The sequence below is a fragment of the Bubalus bubalis genome, chromosome 23 (genome assembly GCF_019923935.1).
Source record: "Bubalus bubalis isolate 160015118507 breed Murrah chromosome 23, NDDB_SH_1, whole genome shotgun sequence".
In the NCBI taxonomy this organism is placed as follows: domain Eukaryota; kingdom Metazoa; phylum Chordata; class Mammalia; order Artiodactyla; family Bovidae; genus Bubalus; species Bubalus bubalis.
In genome coordinates, this window is record NC_059179.1 from 37,200,096 (window position 1) to 37,218,237 (window position 18,142).

The 18,142-nt window shown below is 42.9% G+C and overlaps 2 protein-coding genes across 6 annotated transcripts in view; one reads left to right on the forward strand and one right to left on the reverse strand.

Moving 5' to 3' along the window:
* HSPA12A (heat shock protein family A (Hsp70) member 12A) overlaps positions 1 to 14,453 on the reverse strand; it is a 174,468-nt gene extending 160,015 nt beyond the window's left edge. Inside the window, exons 1-2 of the mRNA XM_006071686.3 lie at positions 14,325 to 14,453; positions 86 to 173 (exon numbers count right to left, since the gene is read on the reverse strand). Of these exons, the coding sequence (XP_006071748.1) occupies positions 86 to 173; positions 14,325 to 14,327 (91 nt within the window). The 5' untranslated portion in view covers positions 14,328 to 14,453. The remainder of the gene's footprint in view (positions 1 to 85; positions 174 to 14,324) is intronic.
* ENO4 (enolase 4) overlaps positions 14,277 to 18,142 on the forward strand; it is a 29,028-nt gene continuing 25,162 nt past the window's right edge. For all 5 annotated transcript variants that reach the window (XM_044935093.1, XM_044935094.1, XM_006071685.3 and 2 more), the window contains exon 1: positions 14,277 to 14,490. In XM_044935093.1, coding sequence (XP_044791028.1) covers positions 14,326 to 14,490 — 165 coding nt within the window. In that variant the 5' untranslated portion in view covers positions 14,277 to 14,325. The remainder of the gene's footprint in view (positions 14,491 to 18,142) is intronic.

Here is an 18,142-nt window from a genome sequence, read left to right on the forward strand (position 1 = left end):
CCTTGGCCCTCTCTAAAGGAATAGCGTCCTGGGGGTGACCACTTCAGACACGTTTGATACTTACACATATCAGCTCATTTCCTACCTGAAGCGGTCATCTCCCACCTGGAATCACACTTCATTTTGTTCTTTGCTGTACACCCACAGAATCTGTACACGCCAACACTCTCCATCTGTAGGAGGGGGAAGAGAGTTACACCGTGAACACGTCACTTCGGGTGCCTCCAGGCTGCTCTCAAACTGTGTGCTCAGGGGGGCAGACAGACTGAGAGGCAGCCTGGGGTAGAAGGGAAGCCGCAGTTTGGGGGCATGGGGGCAGGGGAGCAGTTGCTGTGGGCCTTTGACTTACCACCTATTCCTTGTGGGGCCCTGGGCAAGGTGCTTTGCCCTGAATCTCAGATGTTTTCATCTGTAAGATAGAGATAATGCCTTACTACTTCAAGTGAGGGGAAAAAAACAACATGGAAATATCATGAGAACTGGAAAGTGGTGAGTGAAAGTAAGGAGTTCGGACGCTTAGGAGCTGCCAAAATCGAGGTCCTCATCTATCATTTACCTTGGAGATTTGACATTGCCAGTCTGTCCTCTCGACTCACAAGGCAGGCTCCACAAAGCCACAGCACCACCAGCACCTTCCAGGTCCCTCCCTACCCCACCTCCACTTCTGCCTATTCTCAAAAGGGCTGCAAGTATGCAGTTAGCCCCAAAGTTGTTGATTTTTTCCTTAAGACGTTATGGAAAAATCCCAGCCAACTTTTGGGCCAACCCAGTACTACACAGAAAAGTGCGTGGGTGCAAAACAAATGCGCCTATATTAGCCACTTCCTCTCTCTGCTGGATCCTTAAACAGTACAAGAAGGGGAGCGTGGTCTTGTTCATGTCTGGGTTTCCGAGAGCCCCAAGGACAGTGGTAGGTACACAGTTGTTTGCTGTTTAGTCCTTCAGTCGAGTCCAACTCTTTTGTCACCCCCGTGGACTGGGGCCTGCATGCTCCTCTGTCCATGGGATTTGGCAGGCAAGAATACTGGAGTGGGTTGCCATTTCCTCCTCCAGGGGACCTTCCTGACTGGGGGATCGAACCCACATTTCATCTCCTGCACTGAAGGCAGATTCTTGACCGCGAAGCCCTCAGGGAAAGTACTCAGAAGATGCACAAAAAAGGTCTGCTAAGTTGAAACGCAATTGCCCTGTCCAGACCTGTGCTTAGGGCAGCCAGGATGCGTGCGCTTTAGGAAAGCAGCAGAGACCTTCAGTATTACTTGTCCCTGAATTAAAAACGAGTAAAATCAAGCGGGCAGCAGTAGCGTGTGGTAGAGAATGCCTGTAAGTAGTCATGAGAGAGGAGCGAAAAAAAACAATCTTAGTTTTGGGGCGGAAAGCGAGAGAAAATACGGGGGGAAATGTCCTTAATAACAGTAAATGGGAAAGGGAGAGAGCAGCTCGTCGTGATGGAGCATTTAGTGCTTTTAAGCTAAATACCTCAGCATATTAAGCAAATAGAGAAAAGCCGGCTACTGGATGTCAGCAAATTGAACCGACGGGTGCGCAGGAAGCCAATAGGAGGTGGCTGGCGGTGACCCCTTTCCCCATCACGTGCCTGCTCCGCGCCGGCTTGTTTGGTGTTGCTTCGTCCCTCCAGCTGCGGAGCTTATTGAAAAGCTCTCGCTCCCTGCCTGGTTTTGGCACATTTTCTGCAGGTGCCTCCTACTGCGGCCACAATGGGCTGCTAGGGAGGTTTAGACCTGTCAACAGCGACCGGGGAAGGGGCGCGGGGGGTGGGTGTGGGGGGAAGCACGGCCATTGTCTTAAAGGGCCAGCGACATTGTGCGCTGCCGCCGCTGAGCCCGCAGCCCCGCACCTGCTAATGAGACGAGTCCTTTTCTCCCTGCTCTCTCTTTCTCTCTTTAATGATTTAACTTGATCTCTTTGGTTCCTTTCTGGAAGGAGAATTGCTCCATTGATCATATAAAGTAATTGCCCGTAAAACATGGCTCTGCAACGACTGCTACTTCCCTGGCTGAAAATGTCACGGCAATTGAAAAGCTCTTAGTCCAGTTCAAGAATGGGGTTGCTCAAGAGAACAATCTTTGCATAGGTTCCCGGCCCCCACTCCCCGCCAACCCCACCCCACCTCCCGCGTTGGCGTGTTGTGAAAGTTACAAGTTTTGGGTGCGCAGGATGGATCTGTAGGATAATTTCCCTTCCCTGTAGCGAAGCATGATTTTGCCTGAGACTGTGGGACACGACCCAAACTGAGCTAAAAACAGCCTCAACCTGAATATTGGATATATTCGTTGAAGCCCAGGAAACTGTTTTCTGATTCACCCCCGGCTTTCTTTTTTCAGAAGCCCTGAATTCCAGCGCGGGGGGCACCGCCGGGTGTGACGCCCACGTGGGTCAAGCTGATTGAGGAGAGCATTCTTCCTCAGTTCCTGTCACCTAAGAAGACAATCTCTCTGTCAAGGAGTAGCAGGGGCCTTCGCTTGGAAAGAGGAATCGATTCTCTAATGGCTTAAGATTTGCTGATTTTTTTCCAGAACTGTCACTTGGCGGCAGCAGTGACACACTGTGGGAACGGGGACCACACGCTTAAGGAGTTTCATAAATAACTTTATTAGTCATTGCCGCACCAGAGTAAGCGAGTAATTCATCTGGGGGAAAATTACTTTGTCGTAGGCATGAAGCTGCCAGCGAAATAAACAGTGGTTAGTGATGGTTTCATTTTCCTCTGACAAGTGAAAGCTTAAGTTTATATCTGAGTTAAGAGAGAGAGAGGGGGTTATTTTTTTTCCCTCAGTTGGTGGGAAGCACCACTTGCTAAATGAGATGCTGCCCAGTTACTAATTTGGGAACCAAGCTTCAGGTGAATCACCTTCCAACTGGAAGAGCCATGAATATGTTTTGTAGCTGATGAAGGGCAGAAGACATGCTTCTTATTGTACTTAAAAAAAAAAAAAAGGCAAAAACATCTGCCTGCTTACTTGAAAGAATATAGGGAACTCGGCTATAAAAAGGTCATTTTAAAGGTATAAATCTGAAGAAAGCCATAGAACTTTTTACATCTAAACCCTCTAAAAGGTCGTGGTACAAGCTTCATAACTATAAACAGGTACAACACTTTTTTCTTGGAAGTTTGGATTTTAGACTTTTAAATCTTTTAATATTGTCAGAATATACATGATACCAGGGCAATTACACATATTACACCAAAATACATCATATATATATAATAAAAGGTGTTTTCCCTTTATGCATATGATGAAGAAAAATTTAAAACTCTTTATGTTTAAACCCATTAAATAAACTGATTCCTGCATAAGAAGAATTACGTTCAGAATCTTTCACCAGCAACAGGAATTTATTTTTTCTATGTGCTTATTATAAGGGAAGGTCTTTTTCTTTTTGGGGGGAGGGAGGTTTGTAAAATGAAGGGGTGGACGCTCTGCCCGGCTCTGTGATTTACTTATCTGTAAGAATGATTCCTATCATGGCAAATAGTGAGATGAACACGAAACACGGTCACACAGTTATTTCTAGCCGCTCTGCCTATTAGACAGGCAGTCAAGACAAGAGGAAAAGTGGGTTGAGTTAAGTAAGGCCCTGAGGCCAAGACCAGGAGGACCCGAACCATCAAGGCCAGATCCCAGATATGTAAAGCACAGCAGGAGAATAGTGCTGGGAAGGTGGCGTTCATGGTGGGGGGTGGGGGGAGTGGGAGGGTGGCTGGCCTGTGGCTGATGCCCTGCCCGGTGTCCTCTATGTGAACTCCTGGAGTGGGAGCCTGTATGGACACTGTTGACACTGGTTCACCATATTTCTGGAAGGGGGAAGAGAAAGAATATTTGAAAAGGAAGAAAATAAGCCAAACCAGTGCATCATCAGGGAATGAATATCAAATCTGCCCAAAGCCAGGACTGGTTTCACTTTTGCATCTTCGCTGTAAGAGGTCTGCATAGAATTCCACAGTTCAGAGACAACAAAACGGGGCTGCACGTCCTATTCCTCATGTAGATCTTCACAGCACATGTTAAACCACCTGACTTTACAGGGTAGAACTTAACCTTGGGTTACATGTGTTTGAACTTCATACTAAAGAGAGTTTGTCGACATGTTTGGCATGTGTTTGTTTTGCTTTTTGGTTTGGGGAGGGGTTGTTTCTTTTGTTTTTAGATGTGCCATGAGGCTTCTGAGATCTTAATTCCCCAACCAGGGACGATGGAACCTGGGCCTCTACAGTCAAGGTGCGGAGTCCTAACCACTGGACTGCCAGGGAATTCCCAGACTTGTGTTTAAAAAAAGAAAAAGGAAAAAGAATGCATTTTAAAGTGCTACATCATCTCTATGTCTATGCACACCAATCCGATGAAAGGTACATGCTTACTGTTGTGAAAGGGAAGACCTAACATGCTTCATAATCAGATTCTGTAAATTTACTTTCGCAATGAAAGCCACAGGCTTCTCAGCCTGAGCCCTTTATTTACTCAGTGTTCACGGATTACATCCACTAAAAGTTAACGCACAGAAATGTTAAGACCTTTTGTGCTTAAATAAAAAGTTAACACCGGGCAAGTGGGTAACAGTACCTGTTGAAATGTTTATATTCTCTATATAAGGTATGCTTGCTTTCCAGTTAGAAAAGGATATCAATTTGAAACTTGCTTTATAGTTCCTGAATTAATATAGAACCACCAGCTAAGGAAAGAAAAAGATTTTACTCTTTTATCCCTTGGTTCAATGCATGGGATCATCCAGAGAGACACTTCAGCTGCAGTTTGTCATGACTAAGTCAGACATCGCAGAAGCTATACAAGCAGGGACTTCACTCCCCTCCCCCATGAAAAACTCGAGTCTACTTTTCTTGCGCCTTACAATTTCCATGCTGCAAAGTTTCCTTCCTTTCAAAAGTCAGAAAGCACTAAGTGCTCCCATACTGGTTTTCTCCAGTTTGTTTGATACAGGATCCTGGCCCCTTTCCTCCCATCATATTCTTTCAGAGTTATAGCTTATTACAAAATATCTACTGGAAATAGACACACATTAGTCATCAACACAAGTATGACGGACCCACAGGACTAGTTCATTAAAAAAAAAAAACTAAAATTTTAGCTATGCGTTTTGTCAAAAATGGATGAGAGAGGATGGGGTGAGGTGTACAGTCCTAAAGTCTAAATTTGGAGAGCAAGGTGAGTTGCTCACAAACATAAAAATCATGCAGGTTGACTCAGAGGTGGCAGCTGAGCCTTTACCCCAGAGGGTATAGGCGCGTGTGTGTGTGTGATGGTCTCTGGTCTACCAGCCAGGGTCTGGTTTTAGGTCAAGTAGGGTAGTGTATTTTTATCTTAGCATCAGGGCTGGGAAAAGAGTGCGAAAAGTTCAAGGCATCCCCTGGTGAGTCACAATCAAACCTAGGCAACAGACACAGGGGAAGGTAAAATGGTTATCTTTCTAGTTAAGAAAAAAAACACACGTGGTGATTCCTTTCATTCTCATAGGACAAATAATACTTGGAGACAAAAAGTCTATTGCAAATATAAATGAAAAGAGAGCTTATACTTTTGAATTCTTCATTTTGATTGCATTTTTGCTTTTTTAGATTTGTAATTATCCCCCAAAAAAGAAAACGAATTTTCTAACATCAGGCTTATCAGAAATATACAGAAAAAAATATTAATTGGATATCTGTATGTTTATATTTTTCTATCAATGGTCTTAGTTAAGAATTCAAAATGACTCTATTTTCAGTAAAGTAATAAATGATACTTAGGACAATATTCATTCTAAGCTTATAAACTGATAAATACCTATTTCAAATATCATACATTAAAAGCTTTATTTTTGTTCTTATGCTATAAAACATACTCTTTGAGTCTTACCCTACAAAAGACAGCCTTTGACTTTGTATGCTCAGAACAAGCACAGAAATTTTATTTTTCCCGTATATCCTGTCAGCTTGGCTATAAAGAAAAGAAAGCAGTTGTGATTAGGCAACCAAAGTTCAGGTCAAACCCAGAAGTGAATAAAAATTCCAGTAAGTGCTGGCAAGGAATAATTTTATACCCCAAAAAGAAATCTGGTACTAGCTCTCTCAAACAGGGACTCTAATTTTAAAATTTTAGAGGTAGAAAAATTGTTTAGAAGGTACAGACATCTACAGTTAACCGAGATGGCTCTTCTCTGTGAAATTCCCTGCCTCGTGAGTTCATTTCACAATCTTCTTCATTTTCAAATTCCCACAAAGGTCATACAAATATATGGCCATGAACTTTGGGAGAGATGGTACCTTAGAAAAGCTCAGGTACATATTAAGTCACTCTGTTGGTCACAAATCAACTCACATTCTTACAACAGTCTAACAGTAGCCTTTGTATAAGTGCAGCTCCTTCTGGGAGCCGAGGAGAGGGTAGACGCTGGATTACTCTCGATCCTGCTTTTGGCCGCATCTCTGCACACAAAAAGAAATGGACACCAGTGGGCACCCTGATACTTCTATTCCAAACCTTACTTTTGCCTCAATTACTTATTTCAAATTCAAATACCATCATACAAAATCACCCTAATACACCTCAGCTCTTTATTTCTGTCCGAGTATTACTGTGTTAGATTCTCTTGCATGTTTCTTTTCCTTCTTTCCCCAATTGTATAGCATTTAAAATATACTTATGCTGACTATAGCCCAAGGCAAAGATAGGCATCACTAATGATGCATTAAAATTCCTTCCATTTTAGAAATAATATTTTAATTTTTCACCGTACTACGTCTCTCCTTCAAGTATTAATGGAAACAGTATTTGCTTTTCTGAAAAACTGATACTGATGATTACTACTTTCCTTTCTATAATATCCTCCTAAGGTACTGAATGCACAATCACAAAATGTAATAATTGTATTACTTAATTAAAAACAGGATCCATTACCCCTTGCTAATATACAACACAATTACATTAAAAAAAAAAAACTGTACAGGAATTGCATCTAACACATTAGATCTGCATTAAAGAATCATTTGCAACTGTCTCCTTAAATACTTTGGAGACCAATGATAAAAATTTACATATGATTGTCATATATGAAAGAGATGTACTTAAATCAATATTGAGGAATTTGCCTATTCTATTCACTAAAAATTCATGGGAATTTACTTCAAGTCACAATTCTTCAAGAAATAATTTTCATCGCATCTATGCCGGTATTTATTTTTTTAATATTCAAAGAACTTCTCAAACTTCTCAAATATGAGAAAAAAAGGCAAATCAAGGAATAAAAAGAGAAAACAACATGAACAACAAACAATCCTGCATTTTGCCAATAATAAATGTAAAGAGTCAAATCCTAAATTTTTGACAAGTGAATTTTTCAAATCTCCCAAATAATTTTTTGAAGGTTTAACATTAGCATGAGATTCATGACCAGGCCTGTAGAAATCATCAATTACAAAGGAACAGACAGTCTTTTGATTTTACTAATATGAAATAATTCCTCTGAAGCAGAATCTAGAACATTCCTAGATTCATGTTCTAGGAAGCAAAAGTTCCCTTCAGTTGGGTTCTTACGTTTAATCACAAAAGTCAATCAATTTATTAATATTAGCTCTCACTCAAGTGCAACAACAAAATAGGCAGGCTGACAACTCTCAGGGGCCAAGAGACAAACCCAGTCAATATTTGTGCCAGTAGTAAGAGAAAACATTTTGAGCTATAATTTGATAAAACATCTAACTGGTCCTCTTAACCAGGATTCCTCTCTTCTTTGCTGCCCCCTATGTGGAAAATACATTTAACTTTTTCTTTGTTCATAATAAATGCAATTACTACATTTATTTTGCCCCTTTCATATTAAAAAAAGTACAAATTAGAAAACCTGGCCTTTGTTGGATATTTTATAGGCATTCATTTTGCTTTGTGAGCCCCTTAATTATGTCACAAAAATACTCTTTAAGTTGTATCTATTTCTATAAAGTTAAAAAGTATCTATTTAAAAATGGCAAAATAGCTTGCTTAAAAGAATTTCTTTTGCCTAATTTTTTCCTTTTCTCCTTACAGTCTGAACTCTCTGGATTAATTGCCCTGTTTCCAGTTTCATTCTGCCTATATAGAAATTGTGTGTCTACACCCTGAAAAATACCAATTAAACTGCCAGCAGCAGCATCTCCAACAGGATCTTTTGGTCTTGTGTCAAAGCCCTTTGAACAAACGACCAGAAGGCTGAATCGAAAACAGCCTTTGACAAGATGGCAGTTTTGAACATTCACTTTATGACTATGACTCCAGCTTCCTGCTACACTTGGGAAGCAAGAGAGAAATAACACATCAACTTTATAATTTTGTGAAAATGGTTAAGGTTTAAAGGCCACTAATATTGTTCTAAAGGGGGGGGGGTCCCTTATCATTTAATTCAATTCCATCTGAATTCCAGTACAAAGCTAAATGAAGGTTTTCAGACAATACCACCAAACTGCAAAAAATGCTACATTTTCCTTTTCCTTAATTTCTTTGGTAATAATGACATCATTTACTACGATTAGGGCACAGCAGGAAGAAGGTCACATGGATTTTTAAATTTAAATCATAGCAATTCTGTTGAAAATACTCGTCAATGGGGAAAAAATGGGCTCAGAGAGGTTAAGTAACTTGTACAAGGTCACACAGCTGGGAACTGGAAGAACCAGGACTTGAACCCATGGCGTCTGATTCAAGACCCAATACTTCCAGATCGTCTTGGCAGCATCCATTATCAACCCATTCCTGGGTAAATCTGTAATCATTCTCTTCATGACACAATCCATGAAGAAATCTTTTAGAGCAGTGGTTCTCAACCTTGGCTGCACATTAATATCACACATTAAAAGAAAATATCCATGCTTGGGTCCCATTGCTGGAGATTCCATTTTAAGGGACCAGGCATCAGCATTTTTCAGTACCACAGCAGTGAATAGAATAGCTAATCCTTCTTGTGGTATTTAATTCTAATGGTGCTAAAATCCTGGCAGAATCTAGTAGAATCCCCAGGTAATTCTAGTGTATAGCCCTGACTGAGAACCAGTGATCAAGAGATTACCACCTTTGCCCAGGCTCCTTTCTCTAAGCTGAGTGTGAGGAACCCAACTGTCTTCTCTAGAGAGGTTGGCCAAGAGTCTTGCAAAAGATGACACGAGGCATCAGAATCTGCCTGAAAGTTCTAGATTTGAGAGGCAGTAGAGCACAGTAAGAAATGTGTGGGCGCTGGAGTCAGCCAGACCTTGGTTCAAATTCCATCTCTGCTCTTTATTAACTGTGTAACCTGGGGCCAATCACTTACCTTTTGTGACTGTTGTGCAGATTCAATGGGATGATACAAGGAAAGACCCAGGCATATAAAAGTGATCCATCAATGATAGTTGCTGTTGGTTTTTGTGGTTTTGTTGTTAGTACTATTACACTGGAAATGACTACTGCCAGGAGGCATCAGTAATGAAAAAACTGAGTTAGGAAAAACATTTTTTATTAGTCAAATCATTCCTACTTTTATTACTTAGCATTTCATTTACAGCTATTTATATTGCAATTAGCTTGGCAATCATATTTCTCATTCATGACAAATGGGTAAGGAAGGGTTACATTATTAGTCCCATTTTCTAGATGAGGAAAATGCAACATCTCCATCTATTCTGTCTCCAGCTTCTATGATTCTATGATTAAAGGCACCTGCAATCATGTTCATTAGTTCCCTATGAAAAATTATATTCCACACAGATGGGAACTGCAGGAAAGAAGAATTAACAAGCACTTGATAGCAACCCTGAAATAACATCTAAATAATCACTTTTGAAGATTAAAGTCATGGCAAACAGGTTCTAATTTATATAAAGGTGTTGGAAAGGATTAAGAAAAAATGAACAAATACATCTTTATTCATCCCCATTCATTTAGGTGATGTCTGACATAGCTTAGAAAATCTTTTTGAAATGCAGACTTAAAAATGATTAACTTCCTCTACAAAGGATCTTCAATTAGCAGATAGGAACAGACTAACAAGTCCTGGTATTTTATCTTGACTCAGAGCTATAAGTAGTACAGATCTGAGATGAAGAGACCCAGGTCAGTGCTTCTCACTCAATCAAGATCTGTGAGAAACCCATGGATGTGGGCAAGTGGCCTGTAATTCCAAACGCACACCAAACACACCCCCGACACTGACGAATGGCTTGCCTGTAAATGTATTTTTGTCATATGTACAAAATTTCCATGAATGAAATACAAATGCCTCTAGAGGGACCACTGAATTCATAGACACTATGACAGTCACAGCCACTGTTACATGGACTGTGGAGGGGGAGGGGGCTGTCTCAATTTTTTGTTGTTGTTTAAAAGGAGTCTCCATAATGAAAAAGGTTAGGAAACACTGATCTAGCCCAACACTCTCATTTCATTCATGAAGTCCCAGAAGATCTTGGAGATCACTGGGACTCCAATCTGAGTTTTCTAATTCCCAAATGGTCCTTGTCCCACACTGTCCATCCTTTCCAATGAGGAAAATGTAACAATGGGGCAGGCACCCCATTCTCTAAAAGAGGAGAGTATAATTCTACCCTTTATTGCTGGATATGTTCCAGAACGTTCTACATCACCTGAGCTTTTCCTTCATTTCCCTCCCCTCATGTATTCCCCAGTTCACATCTTTAGGGTGAGCCGCACTCAATCTTTTTCAAGTTCTGATGCTCTGTAAGTGCCCTTGGACATTTAGTCTCAAGATGAAACGGAAATAGTCACCAAGGTACTGGCACAAGACATGTGTTAAGTCTATAACATATATATATATATATATATGCATAAATGTATTTTACAGCTATAACCCTAATATTTCTAATATCTATGGAAAAGAAGAAAATTGGAATATTCATGAATAATAATTGTATTTATTCTGGATCTGTCAACACCAATAGGCTATTAGACCCCCAGCATACCAACTTTTCAAAATGCTTTCACATCTATTATTATTTCAGTTCAGTGTCCCAATGGTTCACTAGGGTGTAAGTGCTACTGAAGTGGCAATAGAACTTAAGTGGCACAAAGAGAAGAAATGTTACCCACTTTATTCACTGTGTTTCCTCCAGGGCCTAGAACAGTGCCTGACACATGGTAAGCATTAAATATCAGCTGATTGAGTGAATGAGGGAAGCAAACAAGGAGGCAGATTTACTTACTTAATAAGCCTGCCTGTAGTTTTTATTTGAGAAGATGGAATGATCCATAAGGGAAGAACTGAGTTCCTAAAAATATCTTTTTTGTCTTCAATTCTTCTGCAACATTTGATCTAATATCTTTCTCTCAAATATTTTTAACGTAACGCTTCAAAGTGACAGAAATGATACACTCATTTCAGGGAAATCAGATACTACCAATATACAAAAGGAGAAAGTAAGAGACCCCATCACCAAAGGATGACACAATTAACATGCAAATGTATATGTTTTTAGACTTTAATCCGTGCATATGAACACACACATCTAACAGAGTCCCAAAATTTTCTGCACTAGACTCTAGGATGTGCACTTTTTTCTTTTTTTCTCTAAGTCTTTTTCGTTTGTTCCCCCTGTCCTAGATGAATTCATTCCTGAATATTTAGGTCCTGAGTTCAAGATGATTGGTTTCTCTTTTCCTTCCAGAGGATTTATCTATTTTTATTCAACTGTAAATTCTTTGTGGATGCCTTCCATCTGCATCATCAGTCCTTCGTTTCCTCTGGGATACCCCAAGCCCCACACATCTAAAACCAAATGCACCATGTTCCCTTCATCAAAACCAGATCACTCTCTCACTTACCACGTTTCTGTCAACCAAAAAAGAATTCTACAAGTTATCCTCTGGAGTCATATTTGGTTCCCCAACCTTACATCCAACCACTCAGGGATTTTCATCCTCCCTTCCTATTACCTATCTCATACTTCTTTTCCCATTGCTACCATTACTGTTTAGGCTCTTACATCTGTTTTTTTTTTTTAATAACAAAACACTCACTAAGCCCACCCAACTGCTGCCAGTTAACCTTCTCCAACACCACTTCCATCTTGCCCAGTCTATATTTACAAGGTTGGGGGTGCTCCCCACTCTTCAGAATGGTATTCCAGTTCCTTCATGATCTCACCTCAGACTACTTTTCCATTCGTATTTCTCATTGTTCCTGAAAACAGAGACTTTGCTCAAGCCAGCCTGGTGTACTCATTACTCACCCATTAACCACAAAACCTTTATGAGTTAAGTGTTTATTATGTGTAAAATACATCTATTCATTCAACACATTTACTGAATACCTTAGTGAACAAGACAAAACAAGTCCCTGTCCTCAAAAAATTAATAGGCCAGTAGGTCATAGAGGGAAGGCTCTGAGACATCATGGTCCCAGCCCAGGATGCTTCCAATCTTCTAGTAAGACATCATATGAGTCAAGACATCCCTGAGGGCTGAACTCTGTGGCCCACACTGCAATCAGGGAAGGAGTTCAGAAGAAAGGAAGGGCTGGCCACAGTGAGAGCTAAAGTGTGGGGCATGGCTTTTTTGAAGATGTGGGACTCAACAGGAATTAAAGGATGGGTGCATGAGAGAAGTGGGAGGCTTCTATCTAAAGAGATGTGAGGAAAGGTGTATGGAGGAATGGAAACAGCAGCAACAGCAACTGGCTTATTTTGAATAAAACTTCCCTCAACACCTGTTCGGCAGAGGACATGTTCTGTCCCTGTGGGAGGCCCAGGCTCTGCTGTACTTGTGAAGATGACTCAGACTTGGCTCCACCATGGAGGGATTTCCATCTACCAAGGACAAGGTAGGCCCATGACCATCAATCCCAACCCAGAATGTGAGATGTTCCGTTAGCAGCAGTCCCCAAACTTTTTGCACCAGGGAAGGGTTTTGTGGAAGATAATTTTTTCACGGACTGGAAATGGGGAGATGGTTTTGGGGTGATTCAAACACATCATACTTATTGTGCACTTTGTTTCAATTATTACTGTCTCAGCTCCACCCCAGATCATCAGGCATTGGATCCCAGAGGCTGGGGACTCCTGCATTAGAGAACTGGACAAAACACCCCAAGTTCAGAAGGAGGTACACCTCTGGGTTCCTTAACAGTATTTATAGAATCACTTTATTCTTATACAAATACCGACCTCTACTGAAAATAACTATCTTGTTTCAAAGTGTTTTCTCACTCACTTTCTCATTTTATTTCTAACTGACTTGTGAGTTAAAATAGTTAAAATTAGTTAGTAGTTAGTAGCAGAGTAGTTAAGATTGTTTTCCAGATGAGCAGAAGTGCAGCATGAATGTTTTGAATGGTCTGCTTAGGCCAGGAACAAGGACAGAGGGGAACAAGGACACCGGGTCCATCTCAGCCCTTTATCTGCAGCAGAAGAATCTAGAATAGAGGGCGCACATTAAGAAGCTGTATAAGTGCACGTGACACCTGGTAGGTGTAATGAAGCCAAGCAGGCAGTCTGGATTTAAAAGGGGCAGGACGCAGGCAGCCTCTTAAGAAGGTTCTGGAGAAGGAACATGACCCAATGACAGTTCTTCATTCCTGCTTCTCTTCCTCAAGTCTTGCCTGTAACACCTCCACCCTAGGCCCGGTCCTTAAGGTACATCACAAATTTGGGGGGGAAACACACTGTTCTTCCTTCTACGGTAAAATTTCACCTCACTAATCTCCCAGAGGAGGGCGAGTAGCCGGTTCTCTGCTGGACATCGCGGTATCCACAGCCAGCACCCTGCTCGACTCAGGGCAGGTAAACATCAGCCTAACGAACCAATGGCGGAGTCCTCCACAGCTTAGGGAAGGACACCCAGCGTTCTTACAACCTCCCCAGGAGAGGGGGCCGGCACAGGCCGCTGCTCGGAGGAGCTCCCTGATCGCGAGGAATGAGGGGGAAAGTGGGGAAGGCCTGATGGCCCAAGTCCCAGGGCCACCTGAAAACTGGCGCCACCCGCGGTTCGAGTCCCCAGCTGGAAGAGGAGGGGCTAACCCGCTCTCACGTCTCCGCAAAAAGCGCTTCGTGAGAGTGTTAACCGTTTTCCTATCTGAAAACCGTCAGGGAAACACGTCCTGGAAAACAACGCCAAAAAGGCGCTAGTCTCAAGAGTAAATAAGCCCAAAACCCGGGGAGGCGGGGCGGGGGGGTCAAAACCTCAGGGACAGGGAGGGCGGAGGAGCCATTCGCGTCTGCCGCAAGCAGGAAGAACCCAAGGCAGGAAGCATCGCGAGATCTGAGGTCGGGAATCTCGCTGCGTTGCCTAGCGACAGGGAGGACGCTCGCGGGCCCCCAGGCTAACCCCCGCTTGTAGCCTTAAATCTCCTACCATGGGGGAAGAAGGCGGCGGCCGCAGCTGTGGGAGCACTAGGGAGCTGCAGAAGCTGAAGCAGCAGGCGATGGAGTATTACCGCGAGAACGACGTTCCACGCAGGCTGGAAGAGCTGCTCAACTCCACCTTCTACCTCCAGCCTGCCGACGTCTACGGGCACCTGGTAGGGACCTGGGACCAGAACCCTCTTCCCTCCAGCCCCTCTCCCCCCGCCCCGCGCTGCGGCAACGCGGGGCGCTTGCGCCGCAGAGTCGCGCACGCGCGCCGCGGGTTGACGCGGCGCTGGGATCCTGAAGGGAAGAAGCGGAGCGGAAACCTGGCTAAAGGAATCTCGAGAGAGAAAGTGGTGGACTGGAAACTGCTGGAGGAAAGAGGGCTCTGGGCGGATTTGTAGCTACGGCGCGACAGCTCCAGGGGCCGGCAGGCATCCTCACTACCTCTGGGCGGACCTGTCCGGCTGCCAGTTATCTCCTTTAATCACAATCCTTTATACCTCATAGCTCAGTTTACCAACCTTCAGCGGCCTCCTTTTGACCAGGGAGCGAACGCCTTTGGCTTTCGCTACAGCGTAGCCTTCAGCCCACCCCGGGGCCTCGTACCCAGCAGGCTCCCATCGCTGCCAAGTTTCGGTCGATTTCAAACCTCGGCTCCTTGGCTTGTGGGCCCTGCGTGCGCTCCGGGGATCCCCGTCCCACCTGGTCAGCTCGTATCTAAACTTCAAATTCAGATCAAAGTCTTGCCACCCCCCACCCCCACCCCCTTCGCCCTGGACTGATCGTCCTGCAGCGGCCTTGTAGCATCCCCTATTTTGTATTGAAACCCTCCCTAGGCAGCTTGTGAGCTCCTGTGGAGAGGGGTGGGGGCGGCGGGGGGTGGGTTTCGCCTTTTCGCATACCCCTTAGCTCCTTTGCTCACCATCTGGCGTATATTTAGTCTTAAAGCCGTGGGCAGTTGAAACAAAGGCAGGCATTTTCTCACTTCCAGACCCGTAAGTACTAACCAACACCCACCTTCTGAAAGGTATCAAGGTTGGAACTGGTAGGGATTCGCACTACAGTGAGGCAGAATGACAACACCAAGCAGAGTATGTAAGTGCAGTAAAGAAGCAGTGTGTCTACAGGGTTCAAAATTACGTCTTGTCAGGGCAGTTAATATAGGGGATGTTCCACAAATAATTGTTTTTTTCGGTCTTGGCCGATACATCAAATCGGGGGAGGGGAGAGGAGAGATGTTTATCCACGCACCTTGTGTTATGTGGTTACTGTGATATCACTTCATCCCTAGGACCGCGGTGAAGTAAACCTTATGATTCTGTATTACAAATAAAGGAACCGTGGCCCGGTGAATTTATATGGTTTTCTCAAGGAACATTGTGAATGACAGAAATCAAACCGGGTCTGTGTCCCTAGTACCTAGCACAGTGCATAGTGGACACTCACAGTGAATAAGTGAATGCAACTCCCAATTCCATTCTCTTTCCACAGTCTCTTGCCAGAGGAATTCTTGAAAGTTAACTAGTCCAACTTCCTCATTTTAGAAAGACCCCAAGCTCTTGTCTCCCAATGAATTAATGCAGAAGTGAAAACTGGAAACTTGCACTCTTGCCCCCAGTGTAACACTCCTCCCAGTCTATTAGGCAGTTAGGGCTTTGGTTTGCACAGCTCTTTGGGAACTTCTACCTCAATTTAGGGGCAAGGGCCACTGATACATAAAATAACTGGAGTAATAGATAGGGTAATTCAGAATTGTGTGCCAGACTGAGGAATAGATCACTGTGTGTTTGTTAAAGAAACTCGGGTGGGCAAGATCCCTGTGGGCTGTAGCATGTGGGAATTTTGGCCTGGGCTTTGACGAATGTTCAGCAGTTGACATAAAGGCACCTCCATTTCATTTTCTCAGTTGCTACTCCAGTTCTTCTCAGTTGCTGTCCCAGTTTTGGCCCTCTTTATTCTCTCCCCCTCCCCCATCAAGTTCATCCCACTAATGCTGCCAGAGTAGTGTTCCTCATCCCAAATCTGACCATCATTCTCTCACTCAACTTCCTGTGGTTCTCTCTTGCATGCTTAGTAAGATCCAACACATTCCAGTATGTGCAACTCACAACGCTTGCCCCTACTTTGGTAACACAGGCTTATCTATGCTTCCCTCCCCTGCTCCTTTCCATGGGCCTGCTGACTTTTTTTTTTTTTTAAACTTTACATAACTGTATTAGTTTTGCCAAATATCAAAATGAATCCGCCACAGGTATACATGTGTTCCCCATCCTGAACCCTCCTCCCTCCTCCCTCCCCATTCCATCCCTCTGGGTCGTCCCAGTACACCAGCCCCTAGCATCCAGTATCGTGCATCAAACCTGGACTGGCAACTCATTTCATACATGATATTTTACATGTTTCAATGCCATTCTCCCAAATCTTCCCACCCTCTCCCTCTCCCACAGAGTCCATAAGACTGTTCTATACATCAGTGTCTCTTTAGCTGTCTCGTACACAGGGTTATTGTTACCATCTTTCTAAATTCCATATATATGCGTTAGTATACTGTATTGGTGTTTTTCTTTCTGGCTTACTTCACTCTGTATAATAGGCTCCAGTTTCATCCACCTCATTAGAACTGATTCAAATGTATTCTTTTTAATGGCTGAATAATACTCCATTGTGTATATGTACCAAAGCTTTCTTATCCATTCATCTGCTGATGGACATCTAGGTTGCTTCCATGTCCTGGCTATTATAAACAGTGCTGCGATGAACATTGGGGTACACGTGTCTCTTTCCCTTCTGGTTTCCTCAGTGTGTATGCCCAGCAGTGGGATTGCTGGATCATAAGGCAGGTCTATTTCCAGTTTTTTAAGGAATCTCCACACTGTTCTCCATAGTGGCTGTACTAGTTTGCATTCCCACCAACGGTGTAAGAGGGTTCCCTTTTCTCCACACCCTCTCCAGCATTTATTACTTGTAGACTTTTGGATCGCAGCCATTCTGACTGGTGTGAAATGGTACCTCATAGTGGTTTTGATTTGCATTTCTCTGATAATGAGTGATGTTGAGCATCTTTTCATGTGTTTGTTAGCCATCTGTATGTCTTCTTTGGAGAAATGTCTATTTAGTTCTTTGGCCCATTTTTGATTGGGTCATTTATTTTTCTGGAGTTGAGCTGTAGGAGTTGCTTGTATATTCTCGAGATTAGTTGTTTGTCAGTTGCTTCATTTGCTATTATCTTCTCCCATTCTGAAGGCTGTCTTTTCACCTTGCTAATAGTTTCCTTTGATGTGTAGAAGCTTTTAAGGTTAATTAGGTCCCATTTGTTTATTTTTGCTTTTATTTCCAATATTCTGGGAGGTGGGTCATAGAGGATCCTGCTGTGATGTATGTCAGAGAGTGTTTTGCCTATGTTCTCCTCTAGGAGTTTTATAGTTTCTGGTCTTACGTTTAGATCTTTAATCCATTTTGAGTTTATTTTGTGTATGGTGTTAGAAAGTGTTCTAGTTTCATTCTTTTACAAGTGGTTGACCAGAGTTCCCAGCACCACTTGTTAAAGAGATTGTCTTTAATCCATTGTATATTCTTGCCTCCTTTGTCAAAGATAAGGTGTCCATATGTGCGTGGATTTATCTCTGGGCTTTCTATTTTGTTCCATTGATCTATATTTCTGTCTTTGTGCCAGTACCATACTGTCTTGATAACTGTGGCTTTGTAGTAGAGCCTGAAGTCAGGTAGGTTGATTCCTCCAGTTCCATTCTTCTTTCTCAAGATCGCTTTGGCTATTCGAGGTTTTTTGTATTTCCATACAAATTGTGAAATTATTTGTTCTAG